The sequence below is a fragment of the Labeo rohita genome, unplaced genomic scaffold, assembly GCF_022985175.1.
Source record: "Labeo rohita strain BAU-BD-2019 unplaced genomic scaffold, IGBB_LRoh.1.0 scaffold_169, whole genome shotgun sequence".
Taxonomy (NCBI): domain Eukaryota; kingdom Metazoa; phylum Chordata; class Actinopteri; order Cypriniformes; family Cyprinidae; genus Labeo; species Labeo rohita.
The window spans coordinates 58,616-84,046 of NW_026127879.1; the positions used below are offsets into that span (position 1 = coordinate 58,616).

The 25,431-nt window shown below is 43.7% G+C and overlaps 1 protein-coding gene across 3 annotated transcripts; it reads right to left on the reverse strand.

The window, feature by feature from the left end:
• Positions 1–482: 482 nt before the first annotated feature.
• LOC127158764 (stonustoxin subunit beta) lies at positions 483–25,431 on the reverse strand. 3 transcript variants are annotated; one of them, XR_007826265.1, is made up of 7 exons: positions 25,262–25,431; positions 12,089–12,135; positions 11,879–11,960; positions 3,132–3,327; positions 2,878–3,063; positions 1,721–1,813; positions 483–1,042 (listed from the first exon to the last, which is right to left on the reverse strand). XR_007826265.1 is itself a non-coding variant. In XM_051101776.1 (3 exons), the coding sequence occupies exons 1-3, from the start codon at positions 25,420–25,422 to the stop codon at positions 11,443–11,445; spliced, it is 726 nt and encodes a 241-aa protein (XP_050957733.1). In that variant the 5' UTR covers positions 25,423–25,431; the 3' UTR covers positions 11,189–11,442. The 3 variants fall into 3 exon arrangements, 1 of the variants encoding a protein (XP_050957733.1); XR_007826266.1 differs by lacking the exon at positions 1,721–1,813 and adding an exon at positions 2,134–2,162; XM_051101776.1 differs by lacking the exons at positions 483–1,042; positions 1,721–1,813; positions 2,878–3,063; positions 3,132–3,327 and having other exon boundaries at positions 11,189–11,960.

Genomic DNA, 25,431 nt, shown 5'->3' on the forward strand with positions numbered 1-25,431 from the left:
AAATGTGTTTAGGCCATTAAACAAATATTAACTCTGAACTAGATAAAAAAGTTGGTCAAGACAAACTTTAAGTTGGCTTGAGAAAGCCAGACCAGAAAGTTTAAAAATTTTAACTTTTTTTTTTTTTTTTTAAGTTTGAAGTTTGGATGGTTTTCAGTCTGAAATATTTTGAAGTTTTAAAGTTTAAATGCAGTCTGATAAATGGATAGATAGTAATGATCAGATTATAGATAGATAGATAGATAGATAGATAATTAACATATTAGTATGATTCTAACATTATTAGCAAGTTACTAGCATGTTTCTATCATGATTAGCAGGTTGCTAGCATGTTTCTGGCAAGATTAGCAAATTGCTAGCATGTTTCTATCATGATTAGCAGGTTGCTAGCAAGTTGCTAGCATGTTTCTAGCATGATTAACAAGTTACTAGCATGATTTTGGTTGCTAGCCATAGATAGATAGACAGATAGATGAGTTTGAATAAGTTTAATTTGATTAGAAATACAGTACATAGAAGGGAAGCTTGATTGAGTCTCAAAGGATTCTGGGAGTTTTGACAGTTGAAATTTAAAAAGTGTTGGCTCATTTGAACATTCCGTCAATGTAAGTCTATGGGATTTTCCCCCATTTTAATCGTCATTTTTAGAAAAAACGTAAGTCCGATCAGTTAGAAAAGATATAGCAACTCGAGTCAGATCAGTTTGAAGATCTGGGCTGAGTTTGGAGTTTGTAGAGTTAAAGCTCTAGGAGGAGTTAGAGTTAGTCTCAGAAGAATAATAATAACTGTACGTTTAAGTCGGATTTCAGTAAGTTGGCTTTCTCAAGACAACTTAATAAACAGAACTGAATCTGTTCAAGAAAGTGAATTGAACAAGCATGTTTTTCTTATGACATCACGTTTTGAATCATGTCATCTCAGTAGTGATCACGTGAACTGCAGGTCAGATCTCAGGAAGTGATGAAGGGCTGTGAGGAGAATCTTCATTGTGGACTGTCAGAAAGCCAACAGGAATGTGCTCAAAGTTGTTTTCATCTGAGTCCTGAAAAGACAAATGTAAAACAATACAAATTAATCAATTAAATTTATTAATTACAAAATCACCACTTTTAGACATTAGGCAGGGCTCTGTGTTATTTTTTTTTTTGCACATAGCACTGGTGCTACACAGGTTAAAAAGTTTACTGTTGGATATTTGTTTTACACATGGATATTGTCTTACAAAAACACATAAACTGACTTCAGGAGGCCTTTATTAACCCCTCCAGAGCCATGTGCAGTACTTTTTAAGAAGAATGGATGCAGTTTATTGGTCTTCCACTGGACTATTGAATAGTAACAGGCATTATAAAGCTCGGAAGAGCCGGGAGTCATACACCTAGGACAGTTTAAGGGCGAGTAAATCATAGTATAATTTTCATTTTTGGGTGAACTATCCTTTTGTTTGCTTTTTTTTTTTTTAAACAAACTCATTAGCACATTAACCATAATTATTTTCACATTTACCTTATGGATTTTAAAGTTATTGTTATAACAAATTGAATCACTTTTATTTTACCGACTTATGATGTATAACAACTGCCAGAAAATTCATGAAGTCTCATGCAATTTAGATGAAGGGAATATGTTTTTCCAAAATCAGCCCAAACCCCAACAGCCTAGAAAACTGAATATTAATATCAATAACCTTATACAAATTAAAAATATTTAAAATCATTACAAAGCAGACTTTGAAAAATTGTGAGGGGTCGTCCCCAAAAAGGACAGGGATGCCACGGAGAACCGCAGTGCGCCGAAGCGTAACCTCATTTTCCTGAAAAAAGAGTGATATATGAAATGAGATTCCATGTTATTCCATGTGTAAAGAATGTCTTATTGTTTGTCATTTTGTAATGTGTCGTTTCTTTAAGGAATCGCATTTCATTTTTGTATCTTTCTCTACAAAATAAAGTACAACAAAAAATCTTATTTTAATTGACTCTAAATGATTTTTTGAACATTTATAAAAGCCTAAAGAATTGCAGTTCACCGATACCTTGCTATTTCATAACGTATGCATGTTGTTTCATAACCCATGGAAGAAACCCAGGGTCAGTTCACCCCACAATTACAATTTTTTAATCATTTACTCACCCTCATGTCATGACCACTTTTTTGACTTCCTTCAGATAAAGACAAAACAAATAATAAAATTCTGTGAGTTTATGTAATGCCATTGAATGGGTGCTGCTTGTTTGATGCTGAAATAACACAGTTTTCATGATGGTAATTCATATGAGCCCAGTGGATAAATCATAGTCTTCTTCAGAAAAACAATAGATGTGTGTGTAAGAAAACAGGAATATTTGAAACCTTTTTAACAATAACTCAATCTTCTGGTTTACTGTTAGTGATCATGCAGGGTATGTTGTGACCCCATGATGTAAGTGCTTTGCAGTTTTTATGTGAGACGTAACGTTAAAACATGGAGGACCATAAATTCTTGGACAAGCTTCACAATGCACTTACATCACAAAGTGCCCCAGGTGATCACTCACTGAACACTGGACCAATCAGAAGCACTTATTTATAGTTCAAAAATTCCAAATATTACTATTTTACTGGATCACTTAAGATAATGACTGATCCCATTGGGTCATGTGAATTATTGTTATGATTACCCTTTTATGTTTTTTTTTTTGAAGCATCGAATGAGTGTCAGCCATTGAATGGCGTTATATATATTTATAGATATGGATTATTTTCCTAAATATCTTTGTATGTTTTGATCTGAAGACACATCGGGACGATATTAAACTGAAAGATAAGTGTTAGGTCTAGTTGTTTTAAATGCGTACAGTAGCAGTATGAAATTAAGCTGCACATGAACAAACATACCTGGCATGATGCTTGATTGGTGTTTCTTCTTGTCTGAACTTGCTCTAGTAATTCTGCCAAAGTCTGACCCAAGGTCCCAGTTTTAGACTTGAAAATCTTCATTAGACAGGGTGTATGTTTGTCTGGTTCACCAAAGAATTCATTCTGAAGGTTCTTGCAGGTTATCCTGGTGAATTCTGCAAAGACCTACAACACACAAAATCATTTAAGCAACGATACAAATGGAAATAACCAATTACAATAACATTTTTTACCTCACGCTCTGTAAATAGTGCTGGCCAGCGTTCCAACATTGTTCTGATCAGTGGCTCTGTTTCCACTATTTCTTTTCTTCATAAGGGAAATGTTTGGTCCATCTTGTGGGCAACCAGGGTCTTGTTTGGTGCTCGTTTTCGTATTTCTTCAACAAGCAGTTCCCTATCTTTTTCAAGAGATATTTTGTCCTTTGAGCTGAGAGAGGGAAAACATTGTTCAATTCAGAGAGTTCAGTGACTGCCTGGGGACTTAAATGACTGCCACAAAGCTTGCAGGACCTTAAGTGCTCAATATACCACGAGGTCATTTGTCTGCAGACAAACACAACTTGAGTGTTAATAACTACAAGTCTTGTAATCTGTCTGAAATCTGGGAGACCGGCACACGAACCAATCATGTCTGCTGCATACTTCATCCCATCCACACAGACTGAAGATGCTACCAGGACAGTGTTTTGCACTGTGTAATTTACACTTTTATCAACTGTTCATCCACCGAACGTTCACTTAGGATATTTTACCAACTCTGGATGTTTATATTATTCCCGTGGCCATCGGATTATAACATAAACCAAAATATTCGTTCGTTACGAGCTAGGTAGCAACATCTAGGGCACAGGCAGTAGCGTGATGAACAGAAAAACAAGACAATGTTCTTTTCAATGAAACAAGAATTTATTGAACTACTCTAAGATACATGAACTAAACTACTAATGATTAAGCACACACACTCACACACACATGCATACGGCTCAAGGAATGAGAGTCTATGGAGTTTGAAGGGAATCCCAAAACTACTAGTTTCTGCTACTAGTTCTTAAATTGCAACCTGAGAAAACCATAAAAGCAGAGATTTATCTTTTAGCTGCTTAAGGAAATTTAGCACCAGTTCAGCAAGAGATTAAGGAGACCTTGTTTACTTGCGTTCGGGTTTTCCTTGGTGGGCTCGTCTTAGCGGAGGGAATCACGCCACTTCTGATTGGTTGCTTGGTTCTTTGGATGACGTCTTTGAGAAGCCTTTGGTGGTAATTGGTCAGTTGGAGAGGCTGGATGAAGCTTCGGTTGGTTGCTTGGTTACACGGATGATGCTCTCGGAGCTCAGGTGAGCACTGGCGAGGTGTTTCAAGCTGCTTCCGCTGTTCGGTGTTTCACGCAGTTTGGTCAGTTTCGGTTGACTGTGGTTATCGAGCGTGATTAGCTGGAAGTTCTTTGCAAGTCGGAGTTGCAGGTCGCAAGGACTTTGAGAGTTTCGCGAAGCTTTAGCTGGTTCTGTAGAGTTCTGGATGGCACAGTCGCGTTGTGATCAAGCTGGGAGCGCTGCTGAGAGCGAGCTGGAGATGAGAGGCGGACTCAACAGCCGAAGGGCAGATGCAACAGGCGAAAGGCACGGTGTTGTGCTGGACATTTGAATTTAACCGGGCCGACGAAGTCCGTCCCATGAAGTTGCGTTCCAATCATTTGGGTTGCAAGGCGGGGCTCCGCCCATACTGTTGCTCATTTGTGCATATTTTAGCATAATGTCTTTCTGTCACATGGAGGCAACTTTCCTGCAAGAGTTTGTTGGTCTCTTCAATAAGTGTTGAAATGCAAACCTTGTAATATCATAATATAAACCTTTCATTCATGTCGACATCTTGGAAATAAAATGAGCTTTCATTTAATACCAAACATCGGGCATCTTGCATACACACTGACAACTTTGTCTACCTAACTGGTTATACATACATTGGTTAGCTGCGTAGGTTACAATAAACACACCAAGCATATAAGAGTCATAGACAACATATAATTATGGGTTATTTGCGCTACTAGTAGTAGACATAAATGATTGTCTTTAGGATCGTGGGTATAAGTTCGTGTATTCTTTGTTGGAGGGAAAGAACATTTGCTGAGAGGGGAAGAAAGGAATGCTGAGTGTCATGGTGTAGTGACTCGCGTACCCTGCGGGTGGGATGCGTCAATGTAAATCTGTCTTTCATGTTTGTCCGATTGCCAATTTATGTATTGTTGGTCAGCAGTTGCCCCGGCCATCTGTTTTGAGATGGCCTCAGAAGAGAGGGGGAGATTCCGCTTATCACTATTTTATTGTTCCTTTGGTACTCGTGAGGGGTCTGGCTGATCGCTCTCTCTTCCTGTGTCTCTTCCTATATCAGCAGACCGGTCAAAGAGCACCATTAACCATGTGGTTTGTACAGGGGTGTTTTGTCCCCTGGGGAGATAACTCAGGATTGATCCAGACAAGGAGGTGTTATTGTAGGGATCAGAAGATTCTAATACTCTCTTAAATGAAGTTTATTATTCATGCTGGTTGGAGGGGGCAGCTTTAGATTCTCCTGGAATGTCGTGATGCTGTCTCTCTTTTGGCGACTGGTTCGATAGAGGCCTTACAACTCAATTAAAAAAAAAAATACTATTGCAATAATCATATTGTACTGTAAATAAAAGGTCAGTACATAATAATACTGACTTTTTATTTTACAGTGCAACAGGATTATTGTAATAATAACTTATAATTTAGTAAAATGTATATAATTAATATTCTGTTTTTATTAAATACTTTTTTATTTTACAGTATGATTGGATTACTGCAATCATTAAAACGTCTTTATTGTTATAAAACAAGAAAAAAAATATTTTGGTTATTATTATTATTATTATTATTATTATATAGTGTCATTTTATTTTACAGTGCAACATGATTAATGCAATAGTGTTTAATAATAAAATAAAATTATTTAAATTATAATTTAAATTTTTATTATTATAAGATAACAAAGATGTTGCATTTACAATAATATAAATAAATTAATTATAATATAATATTAAAACCTCAATATGAATTAATAATAATAATAATAATAATAACAATAACAGTAGTAATAGTAATAATAATAATAGATTTAAAATACTTTATTTTACAGCAATTGTACCATTTGAATGGATTTACTGACATTTAAATAATAATAAATCATTACTGTTATTATTATTGTTGTTGTTGTTATATACTCAGTTTTTATTGATTTGTGTATTGGTATATTTAAAATAAAGAAAAAAATATGTTGTTAATAATAATAATAATAATAATAATAATAATAATAATAATAATAATAATAATAATAATAACAACAGTAACAAAATATAATTTTACTTTATTTTTAAATTATAACATTTAAACTCAATAAAAAATTACTACTGCAATAATCATATTGTACTGTAAATAAAAGGTCAGTACACAATTTATTTTAGTGCAACAGGATTATTGTAATAGTAACTGTTTAAATGTAAATAATAAAAATAATTCATTATTTTGGTTATTAAATTCTCAATTTTTAATTTTATAGTGTGATAGAATTACTGCAATCATAACATTTCTTTATGCTTATTATTATTATTATTATTATTAATGATTATTTAATTTTTACTCATTTTCACTCAATTTTACAAGATTACTACAATATATTTATATTACAATAATATTGCAATTACAACATTTTATCATCTTAATTTTATTAATTCATGTTTTGGCTTTTACGGAATATTTTTTTTTTTTTTTTTTTTACTGTATTGCCTTTGTATTGAATAAATATTGCAATAATGTTTTTGTATTTTAAATTTAAAAAAAAAATATATAAATAGATATATTATTGATATTTGTGTTATGATTATTGCAATCATAACAATTCTTACAACATTTGTTATAAATTTACATAATAAAAGCCAAAATAATAAATTTATTTTAATATAAAATTCTAACTTTTTTTTTTTTTTTTTTTTTTTAGTGCAACAGTATTGTAATATTCAGGTTTGTGTTTTACTGGCTGTAAAATTAGTATTTTTAAATATTGTTATTAAATACATTTTATGCATACATACGGTTTATTTAAGAGTACAATAGTTCTATAATCTTATTTTGATTTGTTATAATTTAAATACATTTCATATTTTGGTTACTATCATTTATTTATTTCTTTCTAATTAAAATAATTTAAATTACTAAAAAGTGTTGATACAAATGTCAGCTGAAAAAATGTTTGCGTTATATTTAAGGTAATACTTATTAAAAATCAATGTACAAGTTATAAAAATAAATAAAAAACAGGATTTGTGTCTATAAATATTGTCACGCTTTCACAGGGACGAGACCGGAGACAGGAGTAAACAGAATGATTTGAGTGTTTAACAAGTTTGGTAGTAAACAGAATGCAGGCAGTAATGGCAATATGATATCTTATCTGACAGTCCTTGTTGAAAGGTGAAACGAGCAGTCCAGGAAGCAGAGCAGAGGAGTTGTAGCACACACCAGAGGTTCTTAGAAGCATGAGGTTCGGAGCTTGCGTAGGGAAGTGAACAGTAGACCAGACAAGGACTGAATGAATTGGAAGGTCTATTTATAGGGCGTGGTGATGAGATTCAGGTGTGTGCAATTAGAACTCCGGTGAGGCAGAATGAGTGGGCGGTGCTGTAAGTGACGTAGTTGATGGAGGTGGCTGTGGTGAATGCCTGACATTACCCCCTCCTCCAGGGGCGGCTCCTGACGCCCTAACATGAAGTCGAGGACGGCCACGACTGTGAGGGGCCGGCCGATTTGGGTGGCTGTGGTGGAATTCCAGCAAGAGTAATGGATCCAGGACATCATCTCTATTCACCCATGATCTCTCCTCCGGGCCATACCCCTCCCAATCCACGAGATATTCCAGGCGACTCCTTCGACGTCGCGAATCCAGGATCTCGTGTACGGTGAAGACTGAAGGTTGGTCCAGCACTTCCGGAGGAGGGGGCTCAGCTTCAGCTCCCAGGGTTTCTGTGGCAGAGGGAGAGAAGGGTTTTAAGAGGGAAACGTGAAAGGTGGGATGAATGCGGTACCTGGGTGGGAGCTGAAGCTGGAATGTCACATCGTTGATCTGCCTCAGGATGCGGAACGAACCAATATAGCGAGGACTCAGCTTACGGCAGGGAAGACGTAGTCGCAGGTCACGGATGGAGAGCCAGACAAGATCCCCTGGTTGGTAGTTGGGTGCAGCTCTCCTCCTAGCGTCTGCAAAGCTCTTGTGTCCACGTACTGCCCGCTGTAGATGGTGATGTGCCGAGTCCCACACTCTCTCGCAACCAGTGGTCGACAGCTGGTACATTAGAGGATTCCTCCATCCAGGGGAACAGTGGAGGCTGGTATCAGAGTACGCACTGGAAAGGTGTTAAGCCGGTGGTATCTTGGCAGAGAGAACCTGCTCCGGCTGTGTTGGTCATCTTGGCAGTATGCCCGGAGGTAACGTCCCAGCTCCTGGATCTTCCTCTCAGTCTGGCCATTAGTCTGTGGATGGTAACCAGAAGATAAATTAACAGAGACACCAATCAGCTTAAAGAAAGCTTTCCAAACACGAGAGGTGAATTGAGGACCCCGGTCCGACACAATCTCTGGGAGACCAAAATGTCTGAAGACCTGGTTGAACAGAAGTTCTGCCGTTTCCACGGCCGTGGGTAGGCCTCTCAGAGGAATCAATTTACAGGCTTTGGAGAATCTGTCAACTATGACAAGGACACAGGTGTTACCTTCTGAGTCAGGTAGGTCAGTGATGAAATCTATTCCTAGATGGAACCAGGACGGGTAGTGGAACCAGCTTTCCTGTGGGGAGTTGATGGGGTGAGTTAGACTTGGCACAGACTGAGCAGCTTTGGACGTACCTGATGGTATCCCGGTGCATACTGGGCCACCAATAACGAGATTGTAGAAGCGAGAGGGTCCTGCGGCCTGGGTGTCCAGAGCCCGGAGACCCGTGAGCTGTGCCCAGAAGGTTCTGCCGTTGGGAGAGGGGCACATAGATCTTACCTTCTGGGCATTCCAGCGGTGCTGGCTCCTGGAGGGTGGCTCGCTGAATGTCCTGGTCCAAATCCCAGATGATAGGGCTGACAATGAGGTCGGAGGGTGTGATGGGTTCTGAATCAGAAGTGGTTTCTGGAGAGAATTGTCGAGATGGAGCAGCCGCTGGAATATTCTTTGAATCGGGCCTATAGGTGATGGTAAACTGGAAGCGTGTCAGGAAGAGAAGCCAACGGGCCGGTCTTGGGTTGAGATGCCAAGCTTCCCTGAGGTACTGCAGGTTCTTGTGATCGGTGATGGTGAATGGATGCTTTGCTCCTTCTAGCCAGTGTCGCCAATTTGATGGCAAGCAACTCTCCATTCTCGACGTCACAGGGATCCCAGCGGAGATTGGGGCAATGTTGTTGTAGCCAGGGGCGTCCCAGGATGATACTCACGGTGGAATCCTCCAGCACCAAGAACCGCATCCGTTCTGAGTGAAAGAATCCAACTTGTACAGTGATGTATGGTGAAGAGTGATGAATCCGCCCACGCCCAAGTTTCCCTGAATAGTCTTTACTGCATATTCGTGGGGATGACGTTGACATGAAAGCTGTAGTTGGTTTAAACATTCCTGTGCGATGAAGTTCCCGGAGGACCCTGAATCAATGAGAGCAGAAACAGATAGCGAACGATCAGCAGTACGCAGTATAACAGGTACAAGAGTGAGGTGAGTGGTTTCAACGTCAGATTGAAATGGTACTCACCACTGGGCATGGGGGTCGAACTGGGCAGTTACGGATGTGATGACCAGGTTGACCGCAATATAAACAATCCCATGGTGACTCGGTTTCTTTCTGTACGGGAAAGACGAGTGGAATTCACTTGCATGGGTTGTGGTACTAGAGGAGAAGCAGCCACCAAAACAGACTGAGGAGTGGTTATATGGGGCTGGCAGGCGGCTAGTCGCTGGGAAACACGGGTTGTGCGTTGTAAGAAAGTCTCAAGTCCAATGGAGTCATCATACAAAGCCACGGCGGCACAAATTTCTGGGTTGAGTCCTTGACGGTAGGCACCTAGGAGTGCGATTTCATTCCAACCATTAGCCGCCGCCAGCGTGTGGAAACGGAGTGTAGTCGTACACCGAAGAAGTGCCCCGTTGCAAACGGAATAGCTGATCGGATGTGGTTAGCGTGTCGGTAGGAGTACTGAAAACCTCTGAGAAATGAGTTGTAAACTGTTCAAATGAATTAATTATTGGATTATTTGTGTTCCATATAGCTTTAGCCCATTGGAGGGCCTTACCAGTCAGGAGTGAGATGAGGAATGCCACCTTAGCACTTTCCGAAGAAAACTGATGTGGTTGCATCTGGATATACAAACTGACTTGGAAGAGGAAACCGCTACACTCAGCTGCTTCGCCCACAAATGTTATGGGCATGGCCATGGGACTAGCAGAAGGCGGGGTAGGTGTTGGTTTTAAAGCCGCCTTGAAGGCATTCACCAGTTCCATGAGTTGATCCGTTGCAGGAGGTGATTCGGTGCTCATTGTAGGTGTTGGTCTGGTCTTCTGTCACGCTTTCACAGGGACGAGACCAGAGACAGGAGTAAACAGAATGATTTGAGTGTTTATTAACAAGTTTGGTAGTAAACAGAATGCAGGCAGTAATGGCAATATGATATCTTATCTGACAGTCCTTGTTGAAAGGTGAAACGAGCAGTCCAGGAAGCAGAGCAGAGGAATTGTAGCACACACCAGAGGTTCTTAGAAGCATGAGGTCTGGAGCTTGCGTAGGGAAGTGAAAAGTAGACCAGACAAGGACTGAATGAATTGGAAGGTCTATTTATAGGGCGTGGTGATGAGATTCAGGTGTGTGCAATTAGAACTCCGGTGAGGCAGAATGAGTGACGTAGTTGATGGAGGTGGCTGTGGTGAATGCCTGACAAATATACTGTGATTAAAACATATTGACTTTAAAACTCTGAAAATATTGTAAAATATATTCTGACAGCTTCTTTTTATTTGAAGAGATCCCATAACTGAATACAGCTTTACTGTAGTTACAATAATATATTTTATTAAATGCTGTGATTGTCATCATATTTTATGTCAGAAGTTCATTTCAGTCTTGTGAGGAATCGATTATATTCATGATACAAACATCAATTAAAATCTGATCTCGACTTGATTTATTATTGTTTTATTATTTCTTTACAAAAACAAGAGAAATGAATGACATGATCTTCATCAAGATTGTGACATTTTGACATTTTAACACAAATAAAACGAATGGGTGATGAGACACGACAATAAAAACACAAATCTAGTCTCACACACACTGATCTTACTGTCTATATGAGGATTTCTGACACATTTATTCTGACTGTTTTTTGACTGATAGAAGTTGAGCTGCAGTATTAATGTCATGAAGAGACTCCAGAACATCTCACTCTTACTGATTCATCAGCAGCTCAAAGCATTATGGGTACAATCTCTCATCAGTCTATTCTCATTCATCAACACAGTTTCACTGATGATCCAATAGAAACAGTAAACCCAGGATAGAGCGTCTGAGTGAATGTGATCTGTTCTGTGTGGATGAGACTCATTGTGTTTCTGGAGACGCTGTAGAAGGACAGAGTTCCTGCACTCACATCCACATACACTCCTACTCTACTGATGATGGGCATCACAGGGAGATCAGTCTGTATGTTATTGTGTCTGAATAAGTATCTGTTGCGAGAGCAGATCAAACTCCAGGACTGATCATTAAATCCAAACCGACACTCAACACCCTGTCCCTTCCTGCTGATGCTCTTATATGACACTGATATATACACTTCAAGTCCACTCCACTCAATCTCCCAGTAACAACGTCCACACACACTCTCTCTACACAACACCTGAGACCACACATCAAATCTGTCTGGATGATCAGGACACGACTGATACCCATTTGTCACGTTTCTGTTCTCCTCAGACAGAATGAGATGATTGTTTGCTGTGTTTGGATCCAGTGTGAGAAAACAGGCATCTGAACACAAGAACAGAAACATTTATAACACAACAACAATCACTACAGCTGTGTGTGTGTGTGTGTTATATATAATATGTGTGCGTGTGTGTGTGTGTGTGTGTGTGTGTGTGTGTTTGTGGACGTACATTTCTTCAGTCCTGCTGTAATCCTGGATTCTCCTCCATGATCCACACTAGAAAACACACACACACACACACACACGTTGTGTTTACATGTTTTATGGGGACATTCCATAGGCGTAATGGTTTTTATTCTGTACAAACCCTATTTTCTATCACCCTACACCTAAACCTAGCCCTCACAGGAGACTGTGCACACTTTTACTTTCTCAAAAAAACTCATTCTGCATGATTTATGAGCCTGTTTCACAAATGTCCCCACAAGATCAAAATTTACTGGTATTACTATCCTTGTGGGGACATTTGGTCCCCATAACGTGATAAATACCAGCTGCACGCATACACACACACACACACACACATACACACACATGCAGACAGTCAACAAACTGTTTCTGTGCAGTTGCCTAGGTACTCCGGAGTGGTTGCTAGGCTGTTGCTAAGTTACTGGAAGTGGTTGCTATGCAGTTGCTAAGGTACTGGAGGTGGTTACTCTACTGTTGCTATGCAGTTGCCAGGGTACTTGGGTGGCTGCTATGCACTTGCTAAGGTACTTGGAGTAATTGCTAGGCTGTTGCTATGTAGTTGCCAGGGTACTTGTGTGGTTGCAGTGAAGACACCAACATGTTCTGACTGGTTGTTATGTAGTTGCAAAGGCACTCAGTGTGGTTGCTAGGATGTTGCTATGTGTGAATTGTGGGGACTTTCCATAGCCTTCTATAGTTTTTGTACTGACCAAACGATACTGTCTGTCCCCTAACCCAACCCTAACCCTAAAACTACCCCTTACAGAAAACATCTGCTTCATTACATTTTCATATAAACATCATTTACTATTTTTAATAATTGTTTAACATTGTGGGGACTGCAGTGTTTCAGGTTTTAATATCCTCGTGGGGACATTTGGTCCCCACAATGTAGCAAAGTCACACACACACACAGACAATCAATTAATTAGGCTGAATTACAAAATTATTTTTTTTAATACAAAATTATTTAGAGATGTCAAGCCTTTTCCCTGTCAGTGTTAATTCATTGCATTACTATTTTAAGTAATAGTTTATTTGTTTTTCATTTCTTTTTTTCAGATTGTTATGTGTAAGTAAGTGATCAATCTAGCAGTCATTCTGTGTCTTTGATTTGAACTGTTCAACACACTGATTAGTCAATAACCACTGATTAAAAATCAGTACATTTCAATTTGTACAGATATATGTATTATCTGACTCATAATCAGTGATGTTTTTTCTTTTTCTCCCCTTTGTTTTTGTGTCAGTAGCTGCTGCATCATGAAGACTCCACAGCACTGAGTGTCTTTGTAAGTATATTTTTTTTCAGCTGATTGCCAAACATATTCTCAATATTTGTATTTAAGTTCATTAAATATATGCCATGTAGCAGTTTTTATTTATGTACATATTAGTGGTTAGTGAAATGTAATTACACAATATATTATGTGAATAGTATAAAAATTTGCCTTCCTGCTGTACTACTTTTAATCTTTTTGTGACTGATTTTTCATATTTTTTTTTTTTCAGATTTGTCAAGATCATCTGAAGAGAGTGCATCTGTGCCATGAAAGTAATTGAATGTTATATTCTGCTATAGAGTAGATGTGTAAATATATGGTTTCTTTTAGGAAACTGAAATCAGATGGGCCACAATATGTTAAGATTAATGTTGTTGTACTGATTGAGTCAGGGTGTTGTGAGTGGTCAAGTAGGGCCAAAATTAATATGATTCATTTTACTGACATTTTACATATTACATTTTGAATACCCTATTACTCAAAAAGCTGTAAACTGTACCATTTCACAGGCAGTGATATTCGCCAAAGAGAGCGTTGCCAAGTAGTGACCATGCAGGGTGCCCAAACTTTTAAAGGACTTTAAATCTACAACATAATAAAGTCTGTAAAAAGTGAAAAAGTGGTATACTGAATACTTTCTAAAATACCTGTTTAACCATATAAAGTGTTATTCTTCTTCTTCATATACCTATGTTCATCTTTTTTTTTCATACGTGGTCTTTATGCTAAGCTTAATGTTTAAATCTGGCAAAACTGTGCCACAAATACCAGATTTACATTTCTTTCCACCTTGTCATCTGTTTATAAACTTCTTGGTTTCTGCATCCAGCACACAGCTCACCGAGATCTGACTAACCATGTGTCAATATTCATCCCTCTTTATCTCTCTCTTTCATTTATTCTGTCCCTCTTTTAGGATAAACTTGAGGTCCTGAGAGTTATTAAGAGTTTCTGTAGTGTTTATATGTATTTGTTGATATCACTTTTTACAATGGCAAATTCAAATAAATTCTCCTTTCTTATATTTATATGGTGTCATTCTTACTGTGTGTGTGATATTTGTTCATATTAATTAAATAAATACAGGCCTGTATTTCATATATATTTTCATTTGGAATCCAGACTCAGGCCAGTTCCAGCTAATTGTATAATCTATGCTGGCGTAACTGTGGCCCGATGCCGGCAGTGTCGGCTCAGTTTCGGCACCCGGACTCGGGCAGATTCTGGCACGTCATTCATTCATTCCTGTGATTCACAAGATCCTGGCAACTGCAACTGGCCCAAGATATTTCTTCCGGCTTGCTGGATTTGGGCCGTTATTGGGCCAGATCATTTTGGCTACCTAGGTAGTTAGCGCTGTCAACTACACACACGCATGACGTCACCGTCACCAAAGATTCCCATATTGGGTGTTTACACAGTAAAAAACAACGACGGTGGCATTTTCAAAAACTTGCACTTTGAAACCCATTTTCAAAATGATGCGTTTCAGTTCCCAACATAAAAGAACAGGTGAAACATAAAAGGTTTCCCGTTTTTGTCTGAAAACATTGTCATGTAAACGTCCCCTAAGTCAATGAGATTTTTCCGTTTTAATTGTCATTTTTATTTAAATAGCATTTTCAGGCTTTCCCAAGTCAACCTAATTATGATTTTGACTTTCAATGATTTTGAAAAGATTATCGAGATAGAACAACACTAAAGAACTGTCACGTCATTCAGTGTGAGAGAGAGGCTTTCGGAGGCTTTCGTGTCGGACTTTCAGTTTTATGGACATTGCCATCTTGGATATTACTTTGGTTACTGATAAGGAATACAGGCTTGAGTCCCATTGCACTCTCATACAGACAATATTCCAGACGCTACTGTTAGCTACTGTGTGAACCGGACATTTCAAGATTCACACCTGCAAGTTAATGCGGTTGTCAATCCCAAAAACTGACAGTGTAAATGTAGCCTGAGTGTCAGGTGTCCCCAGAATGCGTCTGTGAAGTTTCAGAAAATACCCCACAGATCATTTATTATATCATAGTGGAAGCAAAAAACTATTTCCTTGCATGTTTCTTTAAATGCTAATGAGCTGCTGCTCCCCACCCTGTTTCCCAAACAGAGCTGTGCCTTTACAACTCATATCTCAGATCTCTTCCAAATCAAAATGTTTGGAAAAATTTTGCAATCATGGATCTTGCCTGCTGTCTAGTGGGGCTGTGTGTGCTGCACGGTGCCGTGGTTTTCTGGCTGCGCAATGTTGCGCGGCTTGTCAGTGGGCTCTGTGTGGTTGTGTGCGCTCCGTCTGGTTGTGTGTGCTGCCGGGATGTGCGTGGTGGTTGCATCCGATTGTTTGCACAGCCCTAGCGCTAGTTAAGACCCTTGTTTGGTGTTCTTGATAGCAGCTTTCTGGCCTTTCCTACAGCCAGCTATCTGAGGATAGCTAGGTGCCAGCTCAGTGACCGCTCCCCTTCCTAGGGTTTCTAAGTAGCGGCCTCTTACCCACAGTGCTGTCTCTCCTGCTAGGGTTGTAAGTAGACAGTCCACTCTTTGTGGTCAGGTTAATCTCAGCTGGTTCCCTTCTGATAGCCTTCCTAGGCACATTGACTTCTAAGTACCCTTTTGTTAACTCTGTGATTGCTCCCCTTCCTAGGGTTTTTTAAGCAGTGGTCTCCTGATGCCCCTGCCTAGATGGTGCTATCTCCCCTGTTAGGGTTGTAAGTAGATGGCCCACTATGGTGGTCTGGGCAGCTTCTCAAGGGGGTCTGCCTGGGCTAACTGGAGTCATGCGTGGGAACCACGGAGGGTGAGTACGACCCTGTTATGTGTCTAGCCCCTTCTGCTGTATTTCTGGGACCTTCTGTTGTGTTTCTCTTTCTGTTAGGTAGGTCCTCTTCAAGCACCCCCCCACCTCTAGTCTTTGACTATGATTATGGCCTGCTTGTCTAATTGGATCTGCCTTCGTCATATCCAACTCAAAATGATCATGGCCACTCCTGGCCTTCAGGTCCCCACTACAGCACTACATATAGGGCTTTGGTCCTCCTACCAGGTAAGCTCTTTGGAAATTATTTTTCGCACGATGCTCCTTGACACCCCTGGGTGGACACGCATGACTTAGAGGCCACCTGACTGAGACACTCCGTCTGCGTCTTGCCCTGAGGGGCTTCCTGTGTCTGGGTATCCACCTGATTATCATACAGACCTAACCTCATACCATCTTGGTGATTTAGTGAGTCGCCCCTCTGAGGAGTGGGCTTGACCACGCCATGTTTCACCATCGTATGAGTGTAAGGTATTCTGCGGGAGTGCTCTGAGGAGCATTGACTATGGTCTAGGCCCTTGTTCTTGAGGTTCTGCGGGCCTTGATAGAACGGAGCCTACGTTTTCTATCGAGATATTAAGCACAGGTCTGCTTGGGTTGGTAGTGACTCTTGCCCCCCTCAAGAGAATACCCACGACACAGCCCGAGGGCTGGGGATGCTGCTGCTCTCTATGCAGCCATACAGTGTTGATGGATTCGTCTCTGCTGTGATATCTGATATCCTGTGATCAGATCACATCTGAGGCCTCTTTGACAGGGCATGACGATGCTCCCCTCGCTGCGGGAGGATTTTCTTAGAGCTTGTCACCCCTGGGCGGATCAGGTATCTCTCCTGTCTCTCAGGAGTTAGAAGCCTGTCCCAACGCACTAACCTCTCACACTGGTTAAGCGTATCGGCTCCATGGCAGTATTATCAGATAGCTAGCTGCGGCTAACTGTCTGTTTGGAGTAGTGATGCTCCCCTCACCTTGAGGGTCTGCTCTGAGCATTGACCCAACTGGGCAACTGAGGTTCGCCCCTACTGCCTTCCTCTTGGAGCCTTGTTTGGAATGCCTGCAGTGCTCCCCTATTTCTGAGAGTCATCTACTAGCACACCGTTTCCAAGCGGTATTTCTAAAATCCATTTTTATGGTAAGGCCCTAACGAACCCTTGGGCGCTTTTTCAAATCCATGTAGATGGTAAGTGCACACGTGAATCCTAGGGCACTTGTCTAAAATCCACATTGTGGTATGGAATGCACCGGAGCGCTGCGTCCATTCTAAAATCCTTTACTGTAGGGATTCACGCGCTTATGGCCCGTACCCTTTCTTGAGTTGGTTAAACCCCGGCCACCTTGGGTCCCACTCCCTGTGAGCATCTGGCAGGCTAAAGTAACGGTAATACTTGCGCTAGCTCATGCGCACCCTCTATGATACGGGTTCATGTGCAAACTTGTGCCCATTCTCTGAGTTGGTTGTTCCCGGACACCTTGGATACCACTCTACTTACCTGAGCAGGTTGTTGCTACCGTTGTTGCTATGTTCCGTAGGACGGTTCCTGAGGGAACCTATGCAGAGCCCACGGTAGCCCCCTGTGTGACAGGCCAAACCTAGGTGAAACCCTAGGCATTCAGCCATATCCCCTTAAAGGAATATCTTCCAATTCCAAGCTTCGAGCTCTACCCCGGGTCCAGCATATCCGACCCCTTTCAGGTAAGTCTTGGGTATGCAGCTCAGGCTTTTTGGCCGAAGGGGATAATGTCACTGTCAGCCGTCACTACGTCTCAGGGGCAACTCCCTTAAGCTTAAGGCAGTTGGTACTTAGTGCTCGCCTCTATGATGGCATGCACTCCCCTCAGCATGGCAGCGTGGGTATAACCGTTCCCCATAGCGACCCCGAGTTCCTCGAAAGGGAACGTCTCAGGTTACGTATGTAACCCTGGTTTCCTGAGAGGGAATGAGACACTGCGTTCTCTAGTCTCGTCGCCATGCTTCGGACATAAGCTTCGAATGTTGTGTTCTACCAGTGGCCTTTTGTACGGTGGACGCACCAGTAGTGACGCACCGGCAGCGACGAGTCGCGCTGAAAGTGACGTCATAGGCTGTCGCCGGCCAACACTGTTGTCATTTTTGTATATAGGCTTCAGACACGGGTCACGGAGATAGCGTTCCCCATAGCGACCCCTAGAGGACGCAGTGTCTCGTTCCCTTCTCAGGGAACCAGGGTTACATATGTAAACTGAGACGTTTTCTGAGCGCACACATCCGCAGCACACGGACAGAAAGCATCTGTCACACGGCATGTGAGTACTAAACGAAACTCTCTTTAATGTCTTATTGCTTAAACTGTCAAAGACACAATTTTATGTTAAAAATGCATGAGTTAAAAACAGAGCTTGACATTAACTTTTTTGCTCACCAGCCACTGTGGCTAGTGGTTTTCCATATTTAGCTTTTCATTGGCCACACAATTTTGTTGTTGGGAAATTATGTTTTATATGACTAAAGTTACTGCATACTAAAATTTATTTAAATTGATTTCCAGGTCTCTTATTTTCAAAGTCTTCTCAATGTCTCAATGCATTTACACATTTAATGAAGCTAAAATGTAGCATGAAAGCATTTACATTGTAAAATTGCCACAGTATAAATAATGTTATGATCTTGGTGTTTAAAATCTGGGTTTTTTTATATAAAGATATGAACTGTTGGGAAAAAATACAAAGATAAGCTACTTTTAAATATGAAAGTAAACCACCAACAGGTGGCAGCAAGTGACTATTTTAATGAATGAGTCCCTGAGTCATGCCTTCAAACACAGGCTGATTCATTCAAGAATGAAGCAAGTGCCCGTCTTCATGAACAGATCACTGAATTATAGATCAATGATTCATTCAGAAACGTTAAATCATTCAGTAATGAAACACTGCTGTATGTTGCTCAGCGTTACGTGCTTGACAAGAGCTGCAGAGTGATTGCTGCTGGCAGTGCAAACATTATTTTCTCTAAATTATCAATAGTGAATGAAATATATTAATATATTGTGATTCTGCAATTTAACGTATTATTTAAACTTCACATAATAAAGTATACAAATAACTTGAAAGCTTTTATCAGTAAGTTTGATAGTGAAACACTACTTATACAGACAGTTAAATTATTAGTTAACTTGCCATTAATGTGAACCTAATTATACGGTTAACTCGTATGCTTATATCATAGATAGTTATTTAAAATCGTCTCAGGTTACGTATGTAACCCCGGTTCCCCGAAGGGAACGAGACGCCGCATCGAAACGCTTTGGGAACGCCTTCAGCGTGACCGCGCTCTGAATCACGTGTGCAATCAGACCAATGGAAGAATGAAACGTCATAGGCGGGTGACGTCACTGACCAGAAAGCATAAAAGCACGTGCGCCAGAACGAGCGTCAGCTTCCAGGAGAGAAGCAGCGCTCGCAGGGACGCAGGAGGATGGCTACGAGACGCGGCGTCTCGTTCCCTTCGGGGAACCGGGGTTACATACGTAACCTGAGACGTTCTCCTTCAGGAACTCGAGCCGCGTCGAAACACTTTGGGAACAAGATGCCCACGCCGCCAGACCCCAGTCCCTGCCTAGGATGTGCTAGGAGCAAGGACGGAGGAACCAGGCAAGACCCGCAGGTCAAGTTCATAAAACCTTACAAAGGTCAAAGGGGTGGACCAACCCGCAGCGTTGCAAATATCTTGCAGGGGAACCCCAGCAAGAAAAGCTTTAGAGGCAGCCATGCTCCGGGTAGAGTGAGCTCTGACCCCTAGAGGAGGAGGAAGGTCAGAGGCCTCATACGCAGAGCAAATAGCGTCCACTATCCAGCGACTTAACGTTTGCTTGGAAACAGGGAGGCCCCTCTTAGGGGGGGCCATAACAGACAAACAGCTGATCTGACTTTCTCCACATGGCAGCCCGGTGGACGTATGCGTCCAGTGCACGCACCGGACACATACAATTAAGCTTCTGCTGGTCAGCATCCCGAAAGGGAGGAGGACAAAAGGCCTGAAGTACGACAGGCCGCGGTGTCGAGGAGGGGACCTTAGGGACATACCCCGGACGAGGGTAAAGGAAAGCTTTTGAAAGGCCTGGAGCGAAATCCAGGAAGGAAGGGGCCACAGAGAGGGCCTGAAGATCCCCAACTCTCTTTAGGGAGGAAAGAGCAAGAAGAAGGACAGTCTTTATGGCAAGAAATCTGTCAGAAATTTCCTCAACAGGCTCGAAAGGAGGCCTGCAGAGAGCCTCTAACACCACGGACAGGTCCCAGGGAGGGACACGGGGACGTACCGGAGGCCTCAGCCTCAGTGCACCGCAGAGGAAACGTGTAACAAGGGGGTTTCTGCCCACAGAAAGACCACCGAGAGGGGCGTGGTAGGCCGCAATGGCCGCCACGTAAACCTTCAAGGTGGAGTGGGTTAACCCTGCGGATAGCCTATCCTGCAGGAACTCCAGCACTGAGCCAACTGGGCAGTTAACTGGGTCCTGCTGGCGGCGTCCGCACCAGAAGTCAAATCCTTCCACTTCAAGGCGTACAGTTTCCTCGTGGAGGGAGCTCTAGACTGGAGGATGGTCTCAACAACCTCAGTTGAGAGACCGGAAGCTAAGAGGTGTGCCCCCTCAGAGGCCACACCCAAAGCTTCCACAGCTCCGGCCGAGGGTGAAGAATGGAGCCCCCTGCCTGTGAGAGGAGATCTCTCCTGACAGGAATCTCCCAGGAAGAGCCGTCGAGGAGAGAAATCAGGTCCGAGAACCATACTCGGCCCGGCCAGTACGGGGCTACTAGAAGAAGGGACACCCCGTCCCGGCGCACTCTCTCTAGAACTCCCGGGAGCAGAGCGATCGGGGGGAAAGGCGTACAGACGTAGCCTCGGCCACGTCTGCACCATGGCATCCAGCCCCAGGGGAGCTGGATGAACTAGAGAGTAGAGAGTAGTTCATCAGAGGGGACATTGCGTGTTCTCCCTCGTGGCAAAAAGGTCCACCTGGGCTGGACCAAACACTCTCCAGATCTGCTTCACCACCTCGGGGTGAAGCATCCATTCCCCCGGGCCTCGGCCCCTGTCTTGACAGGATGTCTGCTCCCAAGTTGAGATGCCCAGGAACATAAACTGCTCTCAGCGAGAGGAGTTTGCCCTGGGACCACACAAGGATCTGGTGCGCCAGCTTGTACAAGGGGCGCAAACGCAGACCTCCCTGGTGGTTGATGTAAGAGACCACCGAGGTGTTGTCGGTGCGGACCAACACATGGCGGTCTCTTAGGTCCGGGAGAAAGTGTTTCAGAGCCCGAAACATGGCCAGCATCTCCAGGCAATTTATGTGCCACGTGAGTTGGCGACCGCGGGCAGGGTGGCCACTCATGACCGCTCCCCAACCGGTGAGGGACGCGTCCGTCGCTAGCGTTACGCGGCGACAAGGAGCTCCCAGCACCGGGCCCTGAGACAAGAACCAAGGCTTCCTCCACATGTCCAGGGCACATAGGCAACGCCGTGTGACCCTGATCATGCGAAGTGGGTTTCCCCTCGGGGAGAACCCCTTGGTCTTGAGCCACCACTGTAGGGGTCTCATGTACAGCAGGCCAAAAGGTATCACGTTGGACGCTGCTGCCATCAGACCCAGCAGTTGCTGGAACCGCTTCACAGTGAGTGACTGGCCTTACTTCACTCTCTTGACTGCAGTGAGGATCGACTCGATCCGAGCAGGAGACAAACGTGCCTGCATTGTGGTCGAATCCCACACCACGCCCAGATAAGTGGTTCTCTGTAGTGGAGAAAGCACACTTTTCTTGGCGTTCAGTCTCAACCCCAGCGCCTTCATGTGAGCGAGAACGACATCTCGATGCCGAACTGCCACCATCTCCGACTGAGCTAGGATCAGCCAGTCGTCGATGTAGTTGAGTATGCGGATGCCCTGGAGTCGCAGAGGAGCCAGAGCTGCATCCACACACTTCGTAAAGGTGCGGGGGGAGAGTGCTAAGCCGAACGGAAGAACCCGATATTGGTAAGCTTCGCCCCTGAAAGCAAACCTCAGGAACTTCCTGTGTTGAGGAAGGATGGAGACGTGAAAATATGCGTCTTTTAGATCTATCGTGACAAACCAGTCCTCGGACCTGATCTGAGACACGACCTGCTTGATGGTGAGCATCTTGAACTTCAGTCGCTTGACTGAGCGGTTCAGAAGACGCAGATCTAAAATGGGACGCAAGCCCCCATCCTTCTTTGGAACAATGAAGTACCGGCTGTAGAACCCGAACTCTCTTTCGAGAGGAGGGACCACCTCGATGGCCTCCTTCCTCAGGAGAGTAGCTACTTCCTGTTCCATTACCAGACCCTGCTCGGGGCCCACCAGTGTGGGAGAGACCCCGTTGAACGGCGGAGGTGGTGCGCCGAACTGAATGCGATAACCTCGCTCTACAGTATGCAGGACCCAAGCAGACACATTGGGCAGTAGCTTCCACGCTGCCAAATGATCTACTAAGGGAACCAGCCTCTCGAGGCTGGCCTCTGGTGTTATGTGGGCCGCTGGAACGGTGTCCTGAAACGGTTGCCCGGCAGGAAGCACCTGAACCAGCGGTCCCAGAGACCCCCGCGGGGGTGGCGAGCTCCCCAGCCCTGCTACGTTGCCGGGTGGGAAAAACTGGGGTGGATGCTCGCTGGAGACCGCTGCGCCCTGAAGCACCGGCAGGATTGGCAGAACGATCTCCCGAGGGCACAGGGGAGACCCGGACACCGAATACTGCGGTGCTACCCGTTTCCCCCCAGATGGGGCTGCCCTCGGCGGTCCCGAACTGTCAGGACCGCTTAGTCGAGGGCCTCTTCGACTGAAGCACGACCCTCAGGTCGGGCTTAGCCTGGGAGGTCCTCGACCTAGAGCGTTTGACCACTCGCTCTCGATGGGGAGGAGTGCGAGTGGCCACGCTCTGCTTTTGAGCTTCCCTATATGAGGAGCTGGTAGACGGCCGGGGCTGCTCCGTCGCAGCAGCCCCGTGAGCTGGATGGCGGCGAGGGAGGAACCGCTGAAACGCCGCCGCTTGCTTACGCGCGAAAGGCGAAAGCGGGGCGTCTAAGAGGAAGACCCTGTCCTTCTCTTTCATGTCGGACAGGGTCAACCAGAGATGTCTCTCCGCGGACACAAGGGCTGCCATAGACCGCCCAATGGCACGGGCGGTCTCCTTAGTGGCGCGGAGAGACAAATCAGCGGTCCTCCTAAGCTCAGAGATATCACTGTCTTTTATCTCTTCGCCTTCATCCAACTCTTTTAGCAGGTCAGCCTGGTACGCCTGTAACACCGACATGGTGTGCAGACACGCACCAGCCTGACCCGCAGCCGTGTACCCCTTGCCCACCAGCGCTGAGGTGACACGCAGCGGCTTGGAGGGCAAGACCAGAGCCTTCAGAGACGATGCAGACTCGGGGGACAGATAGCTCGCGAGCGTCTGTTCCACCAGAGGCATCGCTCTGTACCCTCGCTCATCCAACCCCGCCACATACCCGTAATTATACGAGGCGGGGATGAACAAGCGGGATGAGAAGGGTGAATTCCATGATCTTGACACCTCAGTGTGGAGATCAGGAAAAAAGGGAAGGCTCCGGTGTGCTGGAGGTGGTCGAGACCGCAAAATCCTCTCGTCCAGTTTACTTTTCTGCGGTTCGACTAATGGCTCGGCGGGCCAATCGATGCTCAATTTGGCCACAGCCCGAGTCACCACTTCCAACAGCTCCTCATACTGGGGAAACTGAGGTGCTGCAGCCTCATCCACACTCACCACATCAACCTCCTCAGAGGAAGATATGGGGATCGTGGAGGCCGACCCCCGGGGGGAAGAAACCGCAGCGCGGGCTTCAGATCCCGAGGGCCGGGCAGCGGATCTGGTGGGTGAGGCAGGAGATAGGGGGTCACCCGTCTCCATACCCTCCACCAGATCCAGTTGCGAACCCCACGAGTGCAGCTTCCGCTCCGCCTCGGCGGAAGCGGGACCGGACCCGCGGGGAACGCTGGTGAAGGCTCCCTCCGCAGAGAAAAGAGCCTTCCGAGAGCGGAGCAAACGCATTGGAAGCACGTCACAATGCGGGCAATCGCCCCCCTCGAGGGCCGATGCCGCATGCTCCGCTCCCAAGCAAGCCACGCATAGAGCGTGTGCATCCCCGCTCGAGATGTAACGAGAGCAGGGAGGAACACACGCTCTAAAACCTGGCTTGCCAACGTTCTTAGTTTTCTCGGTCTTTTTAGACATACTGTTCCAAAAGAAAAGTGGCGCAAACTAGCAACCAAAAAGGGAACAGCACAGACAAAACACAGAGCGCTGCTGAAAGACAGAAGCTGACGCTCGTTCTGGCGCACGTGCTTTTATGCTTCCTGGTCAGTGACGTCACCTGCCTATGACGTTTCGTTCTTCCATTGGTCTGATTGCACACGTGATTCAGAGCGCGGTCACGCTGAAGGCGTTGCCAAAGCGTTTCGACGCAGCTCGAGTTCCTGAAGGGGAACATATTATTATTCAGTGTTATTATTCAGTGATTTTTTTTTTTAATAATCTATATGGTCTAATCAGAGGTGTAGTGAGGGTCACTGACATTAATTTCCTGTTAGACAAGATAGAAACAGCATGTGTAAGAGAAGACATCTATGATGTGGACCTGTCTGAAGTGACTGTTATATGAAAGATTTTTTATTATACGTTATACTGCTGTTTATTAATTTCTCTAAGAGCTTGTGGGTCAGTATGATGTGTTTGCGTGTGTTTTGTAAGCTCTGTGCTCTGTGCAGCCAGCATGTGATTCTAACACTATCAGACTTAACTTGTTTTTTTTTGTTTTGTTTTTTTTTTGTATTTTAACTGTCTGTTCCTGTTTTGTGTCCAGTTATGGAGTTAAAATAATGTTTTTTTGTTAATTTGTTTTGTCTGAACAGTTTATTTTAGATTTTACTCCTCAGACTAGTGAGCTTTAATTTTTTTTATATTGTTGCATCCTCTAGAAACTCCTAGACTCATATAGATATACAGAGACACTGAAAAGTTAAACAATAAAACTCAAAAACTCCTCCTACTTGACATACCTGAGTTTGTTCAGTTTGCAGTTTGGATCCTTATGTTTTTTAGAAAGCAGCTTGACTCCTGAATATCCTGGGTGATTGTAGCTCAGATCCAGCTCTCTCAGGTGTGAGGGGTTTGAACTCAGAGCTGAAGACACATAATGACAGCCTTTCTCTGTCACCATACAGCCAGA

What these genes read in the sequence shown, in the direction of transcription:
- LOC127158764 (XM_051101776.1), bottom strand. Translation starts at nt 25,422, where the DNA reads ATGGTGACAGAGAAAGGCTGTCATTATGTGTCTTCAGCTCTGAGTTCA. An exon ending in TGCAAACTGAACAAACTCAG is followed by an intron (nt 12,136 to 25,261) that starts GTATGTCAAGTA and finishes TGTGTTTTCTAG; the next exon opens with TGTGGATCATGGAGGAGAAT. An exon ending in TACAGCAGGACTGAAGAAAT is followed by an intron (nt 11,961 to 12,088) that starts GTACGTCCACAA and finishes TCTTGTGTTCAG; the next exon opens with ATGCCTGTTTTCTCACACTG.